This window comes from Akebia trifoliata, chromosome 6, assembly GCF_017979445.1.
Source record: "Akebia trifoliata isolate Shusen 1 chromosome 6, ASM1797944v1, whole genome shotgun sequence".
In the NCBI taxonomy this organism is placed as follows: Eukaryota; Viridiplantae; Streptophyta; class Magnoliopsida; order Ranunculales; family Lardizabalaceae; genus Akebia; species Akebia trifoliata.
This window is the reverse complement of record NC_141380.1, coordinates 4,430,926-4,453,025: the sequence shown is the minus strand read 5'-3', so window position 1 is coordinate 4,453,025 and position 22,100 is coordinate 4,430,926. Positions and strand designations below refer to the sequence as shown.

The 22,100-nt window shown below is 34.2% G+C and overlaps 3 protein-coding genes across 3 annotated transcripts; 2 read left to right on the top strand and 1 right to left on the bottom strand.

Moving 5' to 3' along the window:
• The first annotated feature begins 1,494 nt into the window (after positions 1 to 1,494).
• Positions 1,495 to 4,637, top strand: LOC147399764 (membrane magnesium transporter-like). The gene is made up of 4 exons (XM_086445237.1): positions 1,495 to 1,652; positions 1,772 to 1,824; positions 1,919 to 2,019; positions 4,272 to 4,637. Exons 1-4 carry the CDS (start codon positions 1,580 to 1,582, stop codon positions 4,363 to 4,365), a joined length of 321 nt encoding a protein of 106 aa, XP_086301363.1. The 5' UTR covers positions 1,495 to 1,579; the 3' UTR covers positions 4,366 to 4,637.
• Positions 4,638 to 6,128: 1,491 nt separating this feature from the next.
• LOC147399763 (auxin-induced protein X15-like) lies at positions 6,129 to 6,476 on the bottom strand. Its single transcript, XM_086446548.1, has one exon. It carries the CDS (start codon positions 6,474 to 6,476, stop codon positions 6,129 to 6,131), a length of 348 nt encoding a protein of 115 aa, XP_086302674.1.
• Positions 6,477 to 15,744: 9,268 nt separating this feature from the next.
• Positions 15,745 to 20,905, top strand: LOC147399762 (U-box domain-containing protein 14-like). The gene is made up of 4 exons (XM_086445236.1): positions 15,745 to 16,341; positions 18,072 to 18,188; positions 18,432 to 18,845; positions 19,418 to 20,905. Exons 1-4 carry the CDS (start codon positions 16,066 to 16,068, stop codon positions 20,495 to 20,497), a joined length of 1,887 nt encoding a protein of 628 aa, XP_086301362.1. The 5' UTR covers positions 15,745 to 16,065; the 3' UTR covers positions 20,498 to 20,905.
• The last annotated feature ends 1,195 nt before the right edge of the window (positions 20,906 to 22,100 follow it).

Genomic DNA, 22,100 nt, shown 5'->3' with positions numbered 1-22,100 from the left:
CCTCTAGACCTCGAACAATATTTAAAACCATGATTGGATCCTTTTTTATATTAAATAATGGCATCAAATAGCTCTAAAGTGCCATGATAGAGTATGAAGCACATTAATAAGATGTATTGTGATACACCATATCATATTAGAAATTAGGGTAGGATTTATTAAGATAAGATCTGATTATGATTATCTAATCTCATCTGTTAGGATTTTTCATATTTTCTATATAAAGCCACATTAAGGTTATTGTAATTTATCATTCAAAATATAAAGAATTCAGTTTCAGTTTGTTTCAAAGGATTGCCCGATCACCCAAAAATCGGTCAGTCAGCTTTGGATCTACCATTATGGACACGATCATTTTTGGGTCCGATTGGTAGCTATCTTAAAGATCCAATAAGAATTAAGTCCCATTTGGTTATTCAACGAGTATTCAATGATACCCAACTAGTAAATTTATTTTATTTATAGTAAATGTTAGTAGTCTAATTAAATACTAACAAAAAGTTCTCTCGAAGTAAATTTAAGTGTACTAAAAAATTAAAATATAAATAAAATGTGAAGTTTTCAATTTCAATAACAAAATGGTCTATACCATAATATTCTACGATTTTATTATCAAAAATTTGATTTGCTTAAAGTATTCATTATTGAGATTAACTTTCGATCGAGGAATTAGAAGTTAAATATTACATTTAAAGTAAGGGTTGGGATCCATTTACTCATGAAGAATGATGCATAAAATCTGACGATTGAGATTTATCATCGAAACAGTCATCCTTGAGAATTGTGTTATTCGGATACGTACAAATCCTAACCGTTGGATTTAATGTTTGCACGATTGAGATCATGTGTTTTCTCCTAAATCATTTTTCATGTGTTGTTTAGATTTCAGTTCCAATTATAGGTAGAACTGACCCACTAACACCTCTATTCAGCATGGTTTTAAATCTCGTTCGAGATGGATAGATATTGTGTCTCACATGTGCAAAATCTCACTAGACAAACAATATGACTTGGATGATATCATCCAAAGTCAAAAAACCTGTTCAAGTCAATAATTAGGATTTTTTATATTTTAATGAAAATGATATACATATATATATATATAGTTAAATTTAAATATTTATTATTTGAATAAAATATAATTTTATGATTAAGTATCTTCTAATATATTTTATTTTATAAAAAAAATTATAATTATTTATTCATATATATATATATTTTATATGAAAATGATTATATACCGGGTGAATCGATTTATCTCATCTGAGATTATAATTACTTATTGGAAGTGGTTCGTGGGACAATAATTGTGATAAAATTTATGATAATAATATTTTGTAAATCATTTTTGATGGGATTAGAAGTTTCGGAATGAGCTAATATGTATGAACCGTCTCTTATTTATATGAAAATAATTTTATACCGAGTTAATTGTTTTATCTCGTTTGAGACGAGTTAACTCGTCCAAGACAACTCGGTATCCTCTGCGAACAAAACAAGACTACAAGGGGAATGTAAAACTGGTTTCTCTCTCTCTCCAGGAAGCGAGAATCACAAAGGAGGTTTCAGTGAAAGAGAGATGGATTTAGGGTTCTTGATCGGCTTTTGTGGGCTTCTAGCACTCGCTCAGGCTGCTTACTCTACCATACAATGTAATTTCCTTGTTCATGAAGGAATTAGGGTTTCGAATTATGAACCCTGAATCAGAATTCTCTGTTGTTTCTTCCATTTAATCCTCTTTTAACTGACTTCGATTTCAATTTTGTTGCAGATAGAGGCTTACTGAAGATCCTCGAGGAAGAGTTTTCTGGCCCTCCCATGAATGTAAAATTAACAATCAATTCTACTTTACTTCTTCTTTCTTAGGTTAATTTTATGGATCTGAGGAGTTTAAACTTCTAGGGTTTTGAAATTACAGGTAGTTGTTGAATTGCTTCTTGGATTGGTTTTATGTATGTGGGCGGCACTAAGCGTGCCAGGGAAGTTTCTTTCGATTCGGCCCGATTCCGAAGAGAACAGGTTTATTTTTCTCCAATCCTTGAATTATATTACTTGATTTTTTTGAAATTTTCTAGTTTTTGATCCTGCTAAAAGGAAGTTCTTTTATGTTTTTGAAGTCTGCTTGGATTGCCATTTTTTTTGTTCCACAAATTTTATTTCAAGAGTTCCTTTAGATTTTAGCTATTTTGAGACATGAAGGGCATCATACTTGCAAAATCAAAACCCTTAGGCTGCTTTTGATTTGCAGTTTTTCCGAAATTTGTTGTCATGTATTTGGCGAAATCCCCATGTAGTTGTAGCCTTATAGGAAAGAACCCAATGATGTCCGGGAAGAAAAGTAGAATATTGATGGAGCGACTAAAAGTCTGTTTTTTTTTTTTTTTTTGCTTTTCTACAACTTTCTCTTTCACACTATGGTTAACATATTATTTTCTAACTGTTAAACTTGAGTCATCATCATCGAAGCCTTGTTCTAAAGATTCGGGGTTAACTAAACAAATTTTGTTCTTGTATTCAATTCTGTTGAGTGTCTTTTGTTGTTGCAACTTGCAAGCGAGTTCATACCCTTTTTTTTTTGGTGATGGGCAAAATATTTACTAAAGGTGAGTTCATATCTGTTTTTACCATCTCTATCCCCATGTTCTTTTGGGCCTTCATTTTGATTTTAGAGAACCTTCAACTTGTATATTCCTTCTAACTAGGGTTGTAATCGGCCTTTGTTTGACGTGTCCAAATCACCTCAATCGCCTTTCTCTTAGTTTATCTCCTATTGGAGCTAATCTAACATTTTCTAAAATGTGTTAATTTCTGTTTTTATATTTCCTACTATTTCCTCTCATCCATTTTAATATCTTGATATATTCTATGTTCAATCCAGTAACATGATACTTCTTGACCACCCAACATTTAACTCAATATTGTATGGCTGGTCTTAGCCAAAAAATGCACAAATCTAATAGCTTAAAGTACTCTATTGTGAAGCGCTGAGCTTCTCATGATGAAAACCACGAGTTACATAAGTTTGTTTGTTTCATTCTTCGAGTTGGAACAAATGAGGGATGCGAAGGATCTTGAAACATTTTAGGTTCTAACATACACCTTACTTTTGCTCTTCACGAAGAAATGCATTTTTAGTATCAGGCAGGTTTAGTTGAAACTTTAGTCATAAACGATTGCCAAGGTGCATCCGACTTGAATTGGACCAAATGTCTTTTTAAGTTATAGATCACAATACCCATAAAAAAAAATGTTATAGATCACAATCTTTACTATATTGTTTCGCAAGAATTCTAAGCTTCATTCTTTCAGAAGAATCTTCTGAGCTGGATTTCACTTTATCAAACCGTTTTGACCTAACCATGTTCTTTTCGTATGTCAATGGCTCAATGACACCATATTCTGGTGTGCTCGAGTTTTCCCAAAAATGGATAGAACTTCCAATAAAAGTGTTTGATGACTTGGGAGTTAGTTTTTGTATGCTGTGCTAAAGCATGCTTGAATGCACCAAGTTTCATGGATTCATGTAGAATGCTTGCCACTACCGTGTCATGATAATCGATCAAGTCAGGAGGAAGAGTAGTATGTGACATACAAACTCAAGAAGAATAGCTAATTTCTGAACATGAAGAGTAACAGCATCCATAGTGCATCAACTTCTTGCACAGGAAAACCAAACTAACCCAATCACCCTATATGAACTCTCCACTCTCCATCGCATGGAAACCCAACTAAATTGCATCATGGACCAAGTGTTTGCTCAGAATATACAAGACGAGGAGTTATATTTGTTGAGCATGGATTGCAACTACTGTGGAAAAAGAAACACTTTTTGAGAGAACTTAACTATCAAGTTGATATTTTTGTTTAACTATAATGATTGTAAATTACGGATTTTGCAAGACAAGAACAGGCAGGCAAGGGCTTTCGGCTTTAAAACTAGAAATGATGTCATATACTTAGAATCATAGAATTTGTGGTACTACAATATATTGGGGGGCATCTTGTCTTTTTAAATAGATCAGTCTAATATGAGAAAATATCCAAGTGCGAGGACAATAGTGGAAACGAAACATCTTGAATGTTTATGATCTATGAAGTAAGTACACCTTTCTTATTGATCTAAAAGAAAATCAAGGTAATCGCTTCTGAGATTCCCTTTTATCATTTTTAATGATGTATTTAGCTATATTTCTATTGTAGAGGCATTTGTTTCTATTGATAATAGGCATTTTGGATCACTGATGGCAGGATTTGTGAGTTTTGAAATGCAGGATAGTCTCTTTACCAGAAAATCTGGACTTCATGATCTTTAACCATCGCGGCAAAGTATTTCCCTCAGAAAAGGATATGAAGCTGAAATGTTAAGCATCTGTTAGAAAAAAGGATCTCGTCTGGTCAGCACTCTCACCGAGGTTTAAGAATTTCCCTTCAAATTAGAGGCTTTTGGAGGTTGGTTGCTCCCCATGCAGATTTATATGATGCTGTTTTAACGCGCTTTTTTATTTTAGATTACATTAGCTCTGTTTTTTCCCCCCTTATCATTGTTTGTAGACCTTTTCGTATTTGGTTTAGAGAATTTCGCTTTGTAGGGTAGGGATTCCAAGGTGAAATAAGTTTTTTTTTCTTTACTTAATCAATCAATGTGTAAGGGGTGTTTCCTTAACTAGTTGTGATTGGCTTCTTGAATTTAATAAATTTGGATCCAACAATAATCATCAAATTGGAGTTGGATACAAATTTGAGATCTGAAGAGAGCACAATCTATTAAGGACCTGATCGAATAAGTTTCTATCAGTTTCGGATCCATAGATCCAATCTGATTCTTATCAGATTGGTTTTAGATTTATCCGATCCAAACCTTAACCATCGACAGACCTGGAGACACATAAGATTCCTTATAACTATGTCGAACTGAAACGATTTATGTGTCCGCTTAAGATTCAGTAGTTGAACTGAAAGTGGTCAGACAAGATGAGATACAGACAAAAGAGGGTAAAAAGTTTACGAGAAAGTCTTTCATACTTCTTCCATATTATCACATGGTAATATATATTGGGAAACAAACAAAACGGTGTTGTACCTAACTGGTCATGTCTATTACCAAATTAGTGGTTCAGCAATTTTTTTGAAATACTTATCGTATATTTGGGGAAACAAATAAAAGGTGTTTTACCAAACCAACAGTATTTTATCGAAAATAGTGATTCAGCAACCATTTTGAAGTATTTATCGAAAGGGCCATGTACCCATTTTGGTACTTATTTCTTTAACCAAGACGAATATTTACTACATGAATATTAAACTGTATTTTTCTTTGTCTAATCTGGTGATTGGATTAGATTTGCTTAGTTTATTTGGATTAAAAATTGTTGTTTTCTATTATTTTCTTTTTCGATCACACCCAAAGAAGATCATTTGAAACCTCATTTCCACATCTCAATGTAATTGAGACCCTGCTTTGTATGCTGCAAATCATTTGCAAATGCAAATAATTTTTTGAAATCAATTTTACTAGTGGTTGGTTACACAATGCTAATGATTTGCTAGGATCACTTAAATTCTTAAGAAATTTCAACAAATGATTTGCAGCACAAAAAGTATCACAAATCATTTTCAAAATCACAATGAAACGATTTGTAAAGTCACAATGAAAATTTTTATTGTAAAGATCAACAAATCACAAAAAAAAGATCCGCAAGAGATTTCCCAGTGGTTACCAGGTAATAGTAAGTCATTCAATGCAAACCATTTGCATTGCAAATGATTTGTAGTGTACCAAGCAAACAAAGGAGAAGAACTTAGTTTTGTTAGAAGAGGAGATGAGAGGGGACGAAATGGCCGAATGAAGGTTGTGACAAGATTTGAGGTATGGGAGTGGGGTTTCAACCCTACTCCCTTGCCTCACTTCATGTATACGATCCACAACGTTCAGTTGTCATCCTCACAAAAAATCAGCTAATTCTGAAACTTCTAACCCCTGTTTGTAAGTTGAATTGTAGACCATTAGTTCAGAGAGAGAGAGAGAGAGATTTTGTAACATTTCAATAGAATCACAATATTACAATCCCCTAGCTATGCAGATCTTTCTTCCCACTCTCAAACCCACCATTACCCTTTCCCTATCTCCTCTAATCTCCAAGAATCCTCTGAAGATCATCAGGTCGACATGGTACACTAAGTGCTCCCTTGTGTTCGAATCCAAACTCCTCCTCGGCTTGCTCTAACAACCTCAGGAACTCTGGGTGACTCAAATAAGACAATTCAACCACAAATCTCTTTTGTTCACCTCCATTCACTGCAAAAACCACAAACTGTCCTTCCTTCACATCTTCTGGAACTTTTGCTGTTGGAACCACCTCTTCATCCTCGTCGATACCTAATATTTTTGACGACAAGAAACGCCGCATCAATCTCTTTTTGATAAACCCAAGCATCACCATACCTCCTTTCCTCTCTTTCCCATTATTTTTAACCATATCGACAAATGAAGAACACACTTTAAGTGAGATCTCTTTGGGCCCTTAATGGTGTCATTTATAGAGAGAGAGAGTAGAAGTTGGGGGATATCAGAGGGTGGGACAATTGCATGTGGATGCACTATTGCTGATTTCGGAATTCTTGTTGATGAGTCCATTTTTTTCGCCTATTTTAGAATGGTGGGTCTTTGATGCACGTTATCATATTAGGATGGCAATACAATAACAATGTGAAGGTGTTTTTGATCTCTCTCTATCTTTCATCTTTGTTCCAACAATGCTTGTTGTTTGAAGTTGGCTATGGTTTGGTGAGTTTTAGAATTCAATTTGTCTCTTAGATTCTATCTCGAGTGTTTTTATTTTTATTTTTATAGCTTTGGTGGGCCACATATATCATCTCACTGGACACATATACAGCAGTTAAATAGCAACCTTTTTTATGGAGGGGCATATAGAGATTCGAAATCATGACCTGAGAAGCAAATCCAATCGGTGTTTAGTGCTTATTATATGTCAATTGTAGGGAAATCAAACACCTTTCCTTTACAAATTAATGGACTCCGTGATGAACATAAAATGGAAAATTAAAGAAATTGAAAGCAAAATAACACAAATGAACAACATTATGATTAATTTCTTACATAAAAATTATTGAATGTGGAAGTCTAAAACTTTACTATTTGAATGATGGAGAAAAAAAGTTATTTCCAGACCATGTTAGAGAATTTTAAGATCTAGAGAAAACAATTGTTGGATTACTAAGTATCTTCGTCAAATATGTGATTTCCAAAATAAGTATTCTCTTGCTTGAAACATGATCGCAAGTACTTATAAAACCCCCCACAAAGATTACAATCCCATGGAATAAGACTTCACAAGTACGATAACAAACCACAAAGATTACAATCGATATGACAAAGATGCGAGCTTGAAAATAATCATCAATGGATTGAATTTTTTTTCTTTTCTTCTCATGAGTTTGTGTGGTGTAATACAATAACAAAGTAGGGAGCAACTTGGGTCGGATTGGCTCGGTTTGGGGCTAAATTAAAACTGAGCCAACATAAGTCGGTTCCACTTAATAAGAATCAGAGTCGAACCGAAATGCTAATAGAACCAAACCAACCTAAGCCAAACTAAGTTTGATTTGGTGTTGTTCGGTTCTATGAGTTACTAATATTTTATAAACTTTCTCGGAAGTAGCATACTTTTAATTTTATTTAAAAACAAAAACTAACATATAATAAATATAAAGTTTCTTATAATAAATCATTAATCTATGCCTAAAAAGATCATTAATTTATCTATTAAAAATAAGTCATTAACCCATATCCTAATTCCTAAAATCATTATTAATAAATTAATATATATTTATTTATTACACGAAAGTTTGGTTCTACACAAACCTTGAATCAAGAATCAAACCAAATTAATCAGGTCTATTAAACCGAATCGCAACTTGTTCCGAATCGAACAAAACCAACCCAAAGCTATTGGTTTGGTTCTCGATTTGTACCAAACCAAGTTGCACCCCTATAAGTGAATTCAAACCTTGAGATACACTTTAATCAAAACAAAGATCCATGCCAATCAATGAAAAATTCATGAATTTTTTGTTTTTTTTTCTTCAATGAAAGTATTATTCTCCAGATGATTAAACTATTCTGAATAATTCACGCATTTTAAGTTAAAAAAGAATAAGCACATTTTTTACAAATTTTTATAAAATTTGGTGCAAAAAAAAAAAAAAAAATGCTATTGTAACTTATTGTAGGTTGCAAAGTGTAAACTTATAAGTTGCGATATGTAACATTAGTCGACTTTGAAGCGGGCCCTACTTCAAAATTTTGGAGGAATCCACCTTTTTATGTTAAAAATGTCTCTTTTATATTTAAAAAAATAACGTCATGTCCCTCTAGATTTATTTGTGATTACACCTTAATTTTTTAAATTGATGATTTGTCCTTTGACTTTGGTCTTCTTTTATAAACCATTAGAACAATAACCTCAATGCCTTCATTATCACCACTTTCATTATTACCATCACCAATATATCAATCACTTTTAGCATCACCATTAACATCACTAATTTCATCATCACCAATATCAATGTTAACATCACCATCATATTATTGAATTTTTGGTTATCAAAATTTTGAAATGAGACGGATAATACACATATGCTGCATATTTTTCATTTATTGAACTTTTACTGAATTTTAGACCGGATTTTTGCAATCCAAAATCGAAACAAACTCGAATTTTTCATGAATCGAATTTTTGTCGTATTCTGAATTGCTAACAAAGCACTTGAGTGCCTTCTATGCAAATATCGAATTTAAGATTAGGAGGATACTCCATAATAGAAAAGCCAAAATGTAATATCATGTTTGCGTCTTTTGTATTAATGAATATTAAACCTTCCAAAAAAAAAAACTCATTTCTTGCAACATATATCACAACATGAAAAAGACCATATTCATGGGCCTTGGCCCATAAAACTTCCTCTCCTCCCTTGTAAGGAGAGGTCATCCCTATGTAACCTGATTTGTGTGTTCCCTTGGTTCAAATTAGGGTTCGTGGTCGGGGTTCGCTAGTCAAGCATGAACCCGGTTCGTAGGAGACAGAGATGAGGGTATAATATATTGTCTGGCCAATATATCTACTATAAATCTCGCATCACGATGATTTTGTTTGAGATCTGAATTATCACAATTGAGATTTTCAATATCTCAGTTGAGTTGACCAATTCTATATTTTTTTTAAGAATTTATTATTTTATTTTATTTTATTTAAAATGATATTTCGTCATCAAGCAACTACTAAGTCAACCTCATAACATAAAAAATAATCATTATAGAAAGAGTTGTGATAATATGACACCCCTATCACAAAACCGTAGATCATTGCCTCGGGCTACGCAGAACCATAATCCCAAGTCAAATGATATACGGTTATGTGATGGAGGCGTTTGTCAGAGGGGAGCATCATATTATCACGGTTCTTATATAAATACAATTATCCTTTATAAAACGTTCAATTGAAACCATATTAAGAGGGTTTGTCTCATCTGAGACAAGATGGCTCGGACAAGTCAACTTGGTCTCGATGGATGCTTATACGAGTCGATGAACAAAATAAAAAATCTTTTGTTGACATGAATTTGAAGATAATTGAATGAGGAACATAATATGTTTGTGGGTAGTGTTAGTAAGCCTATACTATAAAGGTTGGGCTAGGACCGATTCATGTTTAGGCTCGAATTTGGGCTTGAAAGCTTGACCTGTTGGGTGGCTCAGCCCTATAACTTATATTATAATTTTATTTATGATAATAATTATTGTTATAACATATATAAGAAAATTATTTGATAAATACTATCTTTTATGCTTATTTTCACATAACTTCCCTTAAAAAAAATCCCCTGAATTTATCTAATTTGTTTAAAATATTAATTTTGTGAAATGGTGGTGAAGATTAGGGAAATTATTACTAGATCCTATGAATATTATTGATAATTATAGGTTAGTCAATTATATTTAAACTTACAACTCGACATTAACCCAAGTGGGTTTGGGTTAAGTGTCAGAGACCTGACCTTGGGTTCGATTGGTAGGTTAAGGACTTTGAGGTTCTACACCAACCAAGCCCAAGTATTGATTATATATATCTAATAGTAATTTTCATATTTTTGCTATCGAAAATAGTATTTTTTTCGGAAGGATCCTTATAATACTGTATAAAATATATTTTAATCTCATATCAGAAGACTCCTTCTGACATTGTGTAAAATACATTCTTATCTCATGTTAGAAAGATCATTCTGATAAAAAAGGTATTTTTGATAATAAAAATATGAAAATTATTATTTTTATCATTTTGATAAAATAAAATATTTACTAAAATGATAAATTACTGTTTTGATAAATAAGATGTATAGTGATCCGTTTTGGTAAATAATCGATATATTGTGCATATTTTGGTAAATTTGCCAAAAATATATAATATACTTTTATATATTTCCTCGCACATTATGAAATTGGGACATGGTCAATCCAAAACCGATTGGACGAATTATCAAATCTAATCATGTAGTGGGTGGCTATTGATTTCTTCCACATTTTCCTCGTTATCAATTTGCCTAGTCCATGTATTGTTATGGTTCAAGTGAGCCTTTAAATTTTGACTTGGTCAATTCACACACAATTGAAAGAGAGAGGTTCAAATAAATCCATTTATTTGGTTTCCATGCAATCAAAAGGAATTTGATGACCCTTCCAACTAATGAAGGTGGGTAAAAAACAAACAACAATTTTTTTTTCCCGATAACGGGGTGTCTGATCTTACGTCCAACTAGGGGGGTCAGATGAGATGGGCCCGGAACCAAGTCATATGGGACCCTCCCTCGGCACGTGCAACGCCTGCACATCGCACGCACTAGATAAATGAGGGATTGCCTTTGCAGGTGGTCTCGAGGAAATATTGCTCATACTGGGTATCGAATACACAACCCACAGACTCTCATCACTTATTGGATTCAAAATTGCCATTGAGCCACGCCCTCTGGATTTCTTGGTCAAATTATAGTGGTGTAGAGGGTGAAAATCTTGTTGTGAGGGAAAACGATTATCTTTCATCATTTGTATATGTGGGTTCAGAGACTTTTTTTTTTGCTCATAGGCTCTCCATTGCGTGACACGAACAACCTAATAAGGGTAATTTCATAAATTTGAGAATGTGTCAATATACACGGGGCTTATGTGATTGGTTGATCTTGGGTCCTGTGAGCACAATTAGGAAAAAGTCCTTGACAGAAAAGAAATAAAAAATAAAAAATTGAGGTTCAAGACTTCTTCAAGCGTCAATCTCTCCCAATTCGTTATGATGAGCTCTTCTTATCAGACTTGAATTGCATTAACCTATGATTGTATTAATTCGATTTTCCCACAACATTCATTTGTATCTTTTTTTTCTAGGCATGCAAGGGATTAACAACCAGACGCATTTGTTAAACAAATACAATTTGAGTTTCAAAACATGTTTTTTATTATCGTAAACCTCTTTTTTATTTAATTTTTAATTTTTAAAATGCCATTTTTCGTTACTATGTTGGGAAGGTGGGCTCAACGGGTTTTGAACTCAAGTCGTGAGATCAATCATTTATTTTTGTTAAACAACAATCTCGAAAAATATCATCACGAGACCCCAAAAATTAAAGCCACTATTTTCCTTCTATAAAGATAGGCCACCAACTTTTAGATAGGGTTGGTGGCACAACATTTTGCTGGACCTTAATAGGTAAGATACACATATAGACATAACAAATGGTTAAACAACAACGTTTACTCTGATTTTCATCATGATCAAGAAATCCAATATTTTTATTTATGGACCTTACCTACAAAAAATAATTATATATTTTTTCACTAGATTTGGGATCTATCATAAAGAACTAAATTGGATAAAAAATAATAATTATATTTGTAAGATCGGGCACTATGGGTCAATTTTTAATTGGATCTCTACGTATGGATCCAAATCCAATCCGATAACATCTAAATTGGATCAAAACCAAACCAATTTGACATATAGAGTATAGGTATACGTTATATACAAAGTGCCAACTTGCTACGTTGGTTAAAGTTTGTAAGTGTTGATATTTGACAATACGAACCAGAGTTAAAAGACATGCCATCTATTAGTTATTAACCAACAACTCGTTTACTTAAAAAAGAAAAAAAAAAGTCATTTTAAATTGACTTCATGCAACATTGTGCTCAACACTATGCTGACTAGGCAATAAGCACAAAATCATAGAATTTTTCTTCGAGATTCTAATAAAAAAACATTCATGCTTCTGTGCACACCGCCATGTCAATGCAGTGTTGAGGCCATTGTCGTAAGAAATTCAATTCAATATTTTTCTGAAAAAGAACAAAAAACAAATATATATTATTAGATTAGGTCTTCATCCGAACCCAAATCCTTGATCCAAACCCAAAGTTATCAGATTAGAATGGATCGGATATCAATCCTGATCCGATCCATCGACAACCCTAACTAGCAGCCCCAATATTCCTTTCTCACATTTCCAACTCCTAAGCTGTATAGCCGAGCCAGATTCTTAGGTTGGCTAAGCTGGGCCCATTAAAATACGAGTCAACTAAGCAAAAGTTCGTTCTAAACAACCGCGTGTCGTGTTGGGAATGGTCGGCTAGCGAAGTTGCTGTCCTACTGTTGTTTTCAAGCTGACGTAAATGTCTCATGTCCAATAAGAAAGCGTAACGTGGACGAATATGTGACGTCAGCTCATAACTATAGAAATTAGAAATCAGTTGTTGGGATCTTGGGCCCACCGAAAGTCCATCGATCAGGACCGCCAAACTACTTTACAATGAAAAAGTAACCAAAATTTATTTGTTCATTTAGGTCAAAGGGAAAGAGAGAAGAGTCAAAGAGTTACATGTGGGTGGAAGCACGCGTGCACCCAGCATCATGAGAGCGTGTTTGTATTTTGGTCTACTTGACGTTGCCTACACCTTTAACATGAATCATGCTGTCCTCCACTACTAGTCCACTTGCATTTACAATGCCCTAACATGATCATCAATTTTTTTTTTTTTTTTATAATTGTTTTTTTACCTATCAAATTTAAATTTCTAAATAAAACTCTGAAGAGAAATATTTTGCTATATTCATGGTGTTTTAAGATTCAAAATTTTCCCATCAAATAGTAGCAAGATGTGTTTAGTACATCTATACAGGGGCAGAGCCAAGATTTTATTGTAGTCGGGACAAATTATAGTTAATGGTACCATTGAAGAACTTGAAGAAGAATGATTTTGAAGAGAAATTCAAAGATTTTTTTTTATTGAAATTAAGGGTGTCAATGGATAGTTGAAAATTTGAATCTGATTTAAATTCAAATTTGAAAAATCAGATACTATCTGAAAATTTTGGATATTGGATTCGAATTCGGATAATTTTATATATTCGAATCCTTATCGGATACGAATTCAGATATTAACATTTTGAATCCGATTCGAAATAATATATAATATATATTATTTTATTTGATTAATTATATATATATACAAATAATTCGAATTCTGATCGAATATTATCCAATATCCGATAACATAATCGAATTCGAATTTGGATAGAGTTTTAGAGCATCCGTCGGATTTGAATATTGCTATATCCGAACCAATTAACATCCGTTGACAGCCCTAATTGAAATTCCTATTAGTCTATGAGTGAAGATTCAATAAGGAAGCAACGTTATTTTCAAAAACTGAAAGGGGCTGGGAACTTAGAGGGAGGTGAGGGGGTAGGGGAAAACAAGGAGAGAGGTGAGGGAATAGGAGCAAATAGGGCATGTAATTACTTGAAAATACAAGATTATCTCAAAATTCTACCGGGGCAATTACCCCCCAGACTCCTTATTAACTTTGTCCCTACATCCATGTTATAGAAATTATGGTAGTTGATAAAAAAAAGGTTAATGATAATGTTGAAGATTCTAACTATAAAATTAATTACAATGACAAAAATCATCATCAAAGTTTTATCTCAAGGATTTAGGTTTAGTTAAATGAATAATATTTGATTATGTAAAGCAAGTGGAGAGTTGACCAATCACTTGTTAGTCCATTGTTCATTTTGACATCATCACGATCCCATTTTATATCTTTATTTCGTATGTGTTTGGTGTGTTACCTGTTATTTATGTATTTCACATTTGACAAATTACAATGTTTTCATCATGAATATGGATTTTATGATTTTTTAACTCCTTTCGGAGTATGTCGGATTATTTGGAAAGAAAAATAGCAAGCAGTTGAGGGGAGGTTTCGAGGACCTTTTGTTTAGATAGGATTATGTTTGTATGAAATATATTGACTTTTTTCTTCTTTTTCTATTTGACTTTTTGCATATAAATCTCCTTGATAACCTTTTTAAAAGAAAAAAAAATTACCTATAAAAAATGTGCATTTACGCATAGAATTTTTTTTTTTCATGCTATTAAACCTTTTAAAATAACTATAAAAATAATAAAACTTACTAAAAGATGAGCGTGGAAGAAAATTATAAATAAAAACAAGCTTAATGAAAGAAGAGAACTAATCAATTATTGTTAAACAAATTTGTGTAAAACTTAAAGAGTTAGACTAGCTTGACTAACTTAGTTAGATTTAAAATATTATTAAGTCGCCAGCTCACTTTGTGGAATTTAAAAAAAAGATCCGATGTCACAGGGATGTAGAGGACACAATTTTTAAGATGTTTGATTTTTAACTTTTTTTTTTTTTTAAAGTTATTTTTCACTATTGAACTTTACTTTTAAATTTGAGAGTTTGATAGCCATCTATTTTCAACACTTTTGACAAAATTTAAAACAATATTTTTTAATTTGAGTTTTCCATAAAATCTAGAGGGTTGTGGTGTTGGATTGCCAATGTGATAATCTAAATGGACCCAACGATCCTTAGTAAGATTTGAATTCTTACAAAATTAGTAAGAAAAGTGTTTTTAAAATTTTAATGAGTTACATAGATCTCAAGATACATAAATTTCAAAAGATTAATGATTTTTTAACGCCCGACGTGGCATGTGTCTAAATCATAGGTCTTTTCCTTGGGATACACAATTGTAATATTTATAAAGATGTGCAATTGTGTATCATGAGAAAAAAGATTTGTGATTTTAACCCATGCCACGTCAAGGATTATATGTCAGAGGGGGCGTCAGAAAATTACAAATCTTAAAAAAAAAAAAAAAAAAAAAAAAAAAAAAAAAAAAAAAGACATGTCTAAGTAAGACACTAACAACGCATGATGTCAACGTTGGATTATTAGCGTAAGAGTGGGCAAAGCGGTTGACCGACATGGCTCATGGTAGGCAATTAGTTAACAAACTGCCCGTATCACTGGATCGGGAATTTTTTATTTCGTTACTCATTAGCGTCACGTAGCTTAGCGGAGCCGAGCCACGCAGCCATTGCGCGTTACGCAAAGCGACTTATTAACAAACTATTTAACTAACCTGTTTTACCAGTTACCGCAGTTATTACGTAGTTCATGACTAAAGCACACCAAGCGTTCTCTTTTTAGTTAAATTCCCATAATACCCTTGTTGAACAAAGACGATTATTTATTACTCGACTAGGATGATAACAATGAGTAGATGGGTATTTTGGTCAAGAAACTATTTGAATTGAAAAATTAAAATCTCCAATGTCCTCGAAAACTCGGTCTTCGTTCTGAATCTGGAAAGTATTTTTTTTTTTTTTAAGGTTTCCATCAATTTTTTTATTTTTATTTTTCGATTTTTTAAAACTATTTTTTACTGAATTTCTTCGCTCGTATTCAAAGTTCCTTAATTTCTAACAAAACTTCTTCTACGTCCTTTCATGGCGGTTCTTGAATTTCTAATTTTCTAGCTCTTCTTCTTAATTGAATCGATTTCTTATTTGGATTTCTTCTGCTAATTGTGATTTGTAAAACGCAGGTCTCTCTCTCTCTCTCTATCTCTCTTTTCTTTTCTTTTTTTAATTATTTGAATTTGTGTTGGATTGTTATTGCCCTTAATGGTTCCAATGGAGGAATCGAAAGAGGTTGTAGATCAACTTTTTGAGACTGTGAAGGAGATTTCAGGGTTTTCTGAGTGTCAAAATACATCGAAGAAGCTTTACAGTAATCTCCTGAGGAGGGTGAAGCTTTTGAGCCCTCTTTTTGAAGAATTGAAGGATAGGGAAGAGGGTCTTGGTGAAGAAGAGGTTCAAGCTCTGGTTTCGTTGAGATTTGCCTTGGAATCAGCTAAAGAGCTTCTTCGATCGGTCAACGAAGGGAGCAAGCTCAATCAGGTGATGTTTCTTACTCTTCTTTCTAACCAAGTTTTAAATTTTCTTTTGTTTTAGAGATTTTGATGTGTAATTGGATTCAATTTTAGTTACTATATCATGGATTTTCATTTTATTTTATGAATTTATGAATAAAATCGACATACAAGAGCGGATTTTTGATCCCTTTGGATGATTCTATGTAATCTTAGCCACCGAAGAAAATTTGGGTCTTGAGCTCCAACACCATGAAGTCTGAGATTGGGTTTAGTCCCAGATTCCCAGATGGACCTAAAAAAAAAAGTTTAATATTTTAGGTTGAATCGTTTGAATTTTCAAACAGTACTAAATAATTCAGAATCTCCCAAAGCTTAATTAGGTGGAATTACGATAATTAGGTTGCAGGTTCGATCTCAGGTTACCCATGAAAATCATTACTGCACTAATAATTAATATCTGGACTCCCTTCCTTTTATGGTATAATTAACTATGATTTGATGCAGAGAGAAATTTTCATGTATTTTTTTCTTCATCAACTATGCTTTATCCTAAATAAGGCCGCCGCGACAGAAGTTTAGAAACAATGCTGAAAGACCAACCAATTCTTACACCACCCTTTACCAATCAGTCCTTTTATATGAGATGTGAAATCATTTCTGTAGTCTCTTCGTCTTTGAAGTCTTATCCCATATATATTTGGGGTAAGCTGAAAGAATGTTGTTTCTCTGTTCAATTCTATCTAAAGTCATATCTGTTGTGCAATTGTCTTGAATCCTATTTCCCTTTTAGGGTTACTAAAAAGGGAATTATGTAATATTTTCTTTTGAGTTTTTTCTATTTTTGGAGAGATAGACATGTTTTGTCAAAACTACAAGGGGTTTTCTTTTTCTAGGATTTAGAAAGAAAGGGAACGGTGTGTGCAAGGATTTTTGGGCTTTGGGTTTGGGATTAAAACCCTGGGTGTTTTTTCTTGTACTATTCTCCTTTGTTTTTTTAGTGAAGAAGATTGGTTTTCATCCTTCTTATTTAAGAGCTCATCCTTATAGGCAATTTTTTTATTATTATTTCAGCCAATGAGAGATTCTCGGTTTAACTTTTTCTTCTTTGCTACTTACAAAATCTGAGAATAAAAATCTAATAAGATCTTAAGTTGCATGTACCTGGGGGTTTTGGGCGAGATATGGTGCTCTAAGAGGCCAGTTGCCTTGCCCCTTAGTTAGACCTACGGGTCCGGACACCCCCGTTGTCATAAAAAAGAAAAGATCTTAAGTTTTGAAGGTGCTTATTTTGAATCTCCCAAGAAAAGGCGTTTGCATTGTAAATGCTGCGGAAGCTTTAGATCCGGATTCAAACCAAACGTTATAATGTTCAAAGCTATATGTCAGTGTCTAACATGGAAAATTCTTAGAAAGTGGAGTGCCCTTGCTACATGGTCTATATCTAAAATTCTAAGTTCTAACTAATATCCTGTCAGCTATCCATATTTGCCTTCATTAATCGAGAAGTGCATGCAGACCATTTTCCATAAATTCTACTATCATGAAATTTAAATCATTGTAAGCAAAACTAGTACTTGGACAATTGGTCCTGCCTACCTCTGTAAGTTTTTACTTTTATTTAGTCTATCTCAACACACTGTTAAAACTAAAGTTCAATTCAAATAATCTCTCTCAGTATTTGTGTATTAGTTTATGATCAGATGAAGTGATTGGAAAAAAACAAATCTTTTTAACCAAGGATCTCGCATGTTGCAGGCTCTACGATGGGAAGATTTTGCAAAAAAATTCCATGAGGTGACCGAACAAATTGAGAAATCATTGAATGGGATTTCCTATGATAAACTCGATATATCAGAAGAAGTTCAAGAACAGGTATCCTTGCAACAATTCATTGGTCTTGTCCAGTGGTGACCAATACTCCCTTTTAGAGTTTTACTCATTTTTCTAGTATAACTCCCACTTCACATTGCTTTGATACTAAATCTGTGTTTAGTCCGTTCAATTTCTTTATCAGCAATATCTTTTAATCAAACTGGGCCTAGAAATAGAATTAAACTGTGTGTTGATGGAACTTTATAGTGCTGAAGACTAATTCTTTTGTTTTGTACTTTCAAGGTTGAACTTGTGCATGCTCAGTTCAGAAGGGCAAAAGAAAGAATGGACCCACCTGATGTACAATTGTACATGGATTTGTCCATGGCACAGAAAGAGAGAGACCCTGATGAAGGCATACTAAGAAGACTTTCAGAAAAGCTTCAACTCAGGACCATTAAAGATCTGATGAAAGAGTCACTTGCTCTTCACGACATGGTTATCTCCTGTGGTGGGGATCCGGGGAACTGCGTTGAAGAGATGTCAGCCTTGCTTAAGAAGCTTAAGGATTCTGTACTCACTGAAAACCCAGACACGGACAATTCGGAAACCGAAAAGAAGTTTGTGAAACACCGATCTCCTGTAATCCCAGATGATTTCAGGTGCCCCATATCTCTTGAATTGATGAAAGATCCTGTCATCGTCTCTACTGGACAGGTTTGAATCAACCACTGCCTTGACACTGTTATCTTACTAGGGTTGCAACTCGGCAGGGTTGGGCCGAGTTGGGGATCAACCTGTGCCCAACCCACACTTGACAAAAACCAACCAGTCCCCAACCTGGCCTCGAGCATAAAATGATCAACCCAAGCCCAACCCAAGTCGGATTGTCTCATTTCTCATTAATGCTAGATAATTTAGTAATAATAATGGTTTATATAAAGATAAGTGGTATGTAAAAAAAAATATAAAATTTACAATTATTTATCCTAAATAAGATGATGATGATTTACTAAAGTTTGAAATGTGAACGAGAAAGAAACAAAGATATTTAAAAATATTTTTAAATTATAACCATATTAAGTTCGGGTTTGGGCAAATCCAATGTCTATGCCTGAATCCAACCTGATTGGATTTGGTTTTTTTTTTGCCCAAACCCGAGCTTGTGTGCCCAAACCTGACCCAAGGTTGGGTTGTACCCATTCGTTTCGGGTTTGGCCCGTCCCAGTTGCAGCCCTGTATCTTACATGCTCATCACTCTCTAATCACAACGGTGCTTACTTTTGCAGACGTACGAGCGATCCTGCATTCAGAAATGGCTTGATGGTGGGCATAGGACATGTCCCAAGACACAACAGACTCTAGTACACACAGCCCTCACACCCAACTACGTATTGAAGAGTCTAATTTCTCAGTGGTGCGAGAGCAACGGTGTTGAACTACCTCAAAAACAGGGGAATTGTAGAAATTTGAAGTCAGGAGGAAGTTGTCCTTCAGACTGTGATCGGTCAACTATTGCTACCTTATTACAAAAATTATTGAACGGGAACACAGAAGAGCAGAGAGCAGCGACAGGTGAGCTTCGACTGCTAGCCAAGAGAAATGGAGAGAACAGAATATGTATAGCAGAAGCCGGAGCCATTCCCTTACTTGTCGAACTACTCTCCTCTGCTGACACTAGGACGCAGGAACACGCAGTTACAGCCCTTCTCAATCTTTCCATTAATGAGACTAACAAAAGAAGTATAGTTAACGCGGGAGCTATACCCGACATAGTCAATGTTCTCAAAAATGGGAGCATGGAAGCGAGGGAAAATGCAGCCGCGACCCTTTTCAGTTTGTCGGTTGTAGACGAGAACAAGGTGGCAATTGGGGCAGCCGGAGCTATCCCGGCACTTATTGATCTACTCTGCCTTGGTAGCCCCCGAGGCAAGAAGGATGCGGCCACGGCCATTTTTAACCTTTCGATCTATCAGGGCAATAAGGTACGGGCCGTAAGGGCTGGGATTGTGGTGCCATTGATGAGGCTTTTGGTGGATGCTGCTGGTGGAATGGTGGATGAGGCGCTTGCAATATTGGCCATTCTTGCGAGCCATCAAGAAGGGAAGTTGGCAATTGGTCAAGCCGAGCCGATACCCATTTTAGTGGAGGTGATGAGGACTGCATCACCCCGTAACCGTGAGAATGCTGTGGCTGTGTTGTGGTCACTGTGCACGGGTGATGTGCAGCATTTGAAAACTGCGAGGGAGTTTGGGGTGGAAGAGACACTAAAGGAATTGTCAGAGAATGGCACTGATCGCGCTAAGCGAAAAGCCGGAAATCTTCTTGAGCTCCTTCATCGGACAGTTGATGTAGTTGTTGACACATGAATTTCATACTAAAAGTTTCGACTTGTCATTACTGCTGTCTTCAGCAGTTCGTAGATAAGGTATTTTGAGTGTTTGATAGGAAAAGTATTTGTATTCAAAGAGTAAAAGATTGGAATGGGTATTTAAGTATCAAGTGTTGTTTCTGGGAAGGTAGCTCTGGCACCTTTGAAGACAGGAATGTATGGTGAATGATTTAGTTATTTTGCAAATAGAAGAAGACAACATGAATTATGAAGTTAAGCATTATGGAGAAGAAATGAAGACATGATCTTGTTAGTATTTGTAAATGATCGTTCCCTCAACATCATAATCAAAATATTATCCCAGAACGAGTCATGTTCCTTCAATTTACTTGTGGAACAATATCTTTTTTATTTATTTAATTCAAGTGTTAAATTTCTGTCCTAATGAGTATAATGTATTTATTTTCTGTTCTTTTTATGTAAATTCGTAAAGGATCTTCTTTTTTTTTAATATAATTTTTTATTTATATCTGAGTATTTGGGTAGCTAATCGAACCTTGTTCCTTCATTCCACTTGGTCCAAATCCAAGACTTGTCGAGTTCATAGCTTCTCTCATTATCTTCACTATTTGGGTCTTCTTTTTTTTATGACATTCTTACTTAAATATATCTTCTAATTTTCTATCTGGGACTATAATCAACCTTCGATGAACATGTCCAAATCATTCTCACTATTCTTACCCTTAAAGTCTTAGAAGAGCTCATCAGCGGTCCAAACAACAATGGCTTTGTCATCGAAAATGACTAGGCACCAACGATGAAAACAATGACAACGAACCAATAAATACCCATCAATAGTGGAAAAATGTGGTTCTGATGAGATCTTTTGACAGTCTAACAATCGATAGAATTGACAATCTCATTTGTGTGACTTTCTAACAAGGATCCAAGCATGTATCTTGGATGCAGAATCTTTCTAAGATTCAACGACAAAGCATTGGGGAGTCTTTGGTCTTGTTGGTTGAGCTCTCTTCTCGACAAGTAGCTCATTTCGAATAGTCATAGTGTTTTAGGACCATTAGGACTTGGGAGCCTGTTTTGTTCGAACTGGACACATTTGTTGTGCAAATGTCTTGTATTCTATTGGTGGTACGGTTAAAGGTGCGGGGGTATTCAATGTCAGTTGAGTGTATTTGAGTATTTTTAAGATAAAATGTGACTTTGGATGAAGCAGCAGAAAGGAAAATTCATACTTCATGAATAATTTGGATTTTTTTTTTCTTTAAAGTTTCAAACCTTTTATGCTCACAAGATCTCCTACACAACTTATAATTTTTAGAAACTGGTGTAGTCATCTAAAAAATTTGGCCAAGTTGGCACTAAACTTGATTGAATTTTGAGATGATTCGATGATAAAACTCATTTGAACCAACTTTTTGTGTCGAATTAGAAACTTGTTGAACTAAAAACATGGCTGACTCCGTAATAATTACAAAATACTTGGTCATTTTCGTAAAACATACTTACGATGCATGTTGAGAGTCGGTTAATTGCTGCAACCAAACACTCGGAAAAGTTTTTTTTTTTCCCCCACACAATCCCAATTTATATCCAAACTCAAAAATGGAAATATAATCAAT

Coding starts and splice junctions, on each gene's coding strand:
- LOC147399764 (XM_086445237.1), top strand. CDS start 1,580: ATGGATTTAGGGTTCTTGATCGGCTTTTGTGGGCTTCTAGCACTCGCT. Junction 1,825..1,918: donor TTTCTGGCCCTCCCATGAAT/GTAAAATTAACA, acceptor TTGAAATTACAG/GTAGTTGTTGAATTGCTTCT. Junction 2,020..4,271: donor CCCGATTCCGAAGAGAACAG/GTTTATTTTTCT, acceptor TTTGAAATGCAG/GATAGTCTCTTTACCAGAAA.
- LOC147399763 (XM_086446548.1), bottom strand. CDS start 6,476: ATGGTTAAAAATAATGGGAAAGAGAGGAAAGGAGGTATGGTGATGCTT.
- LOC147399762 (XM_086445236.1), top strand. CDS start 16,066: ATGGTTCCAATGGAGGAATCGAAAGAGGTTGTAGATCAACTTTTTGAG. Junction 16,342..18,071: donor AAGGGAGCAAGCTCAATCAG/GTGATGTTTCTT, acceptor CGCATGTTGCAG/GCTCTACGATGGGAAGATTT. Junction 18,846..19,417: donor TCATCGTCTCTACTGGACAG/GTTTGAATCAAC, acceptor TTACTTTTGCAG/ACGTACGAGCGATCCTGCAT.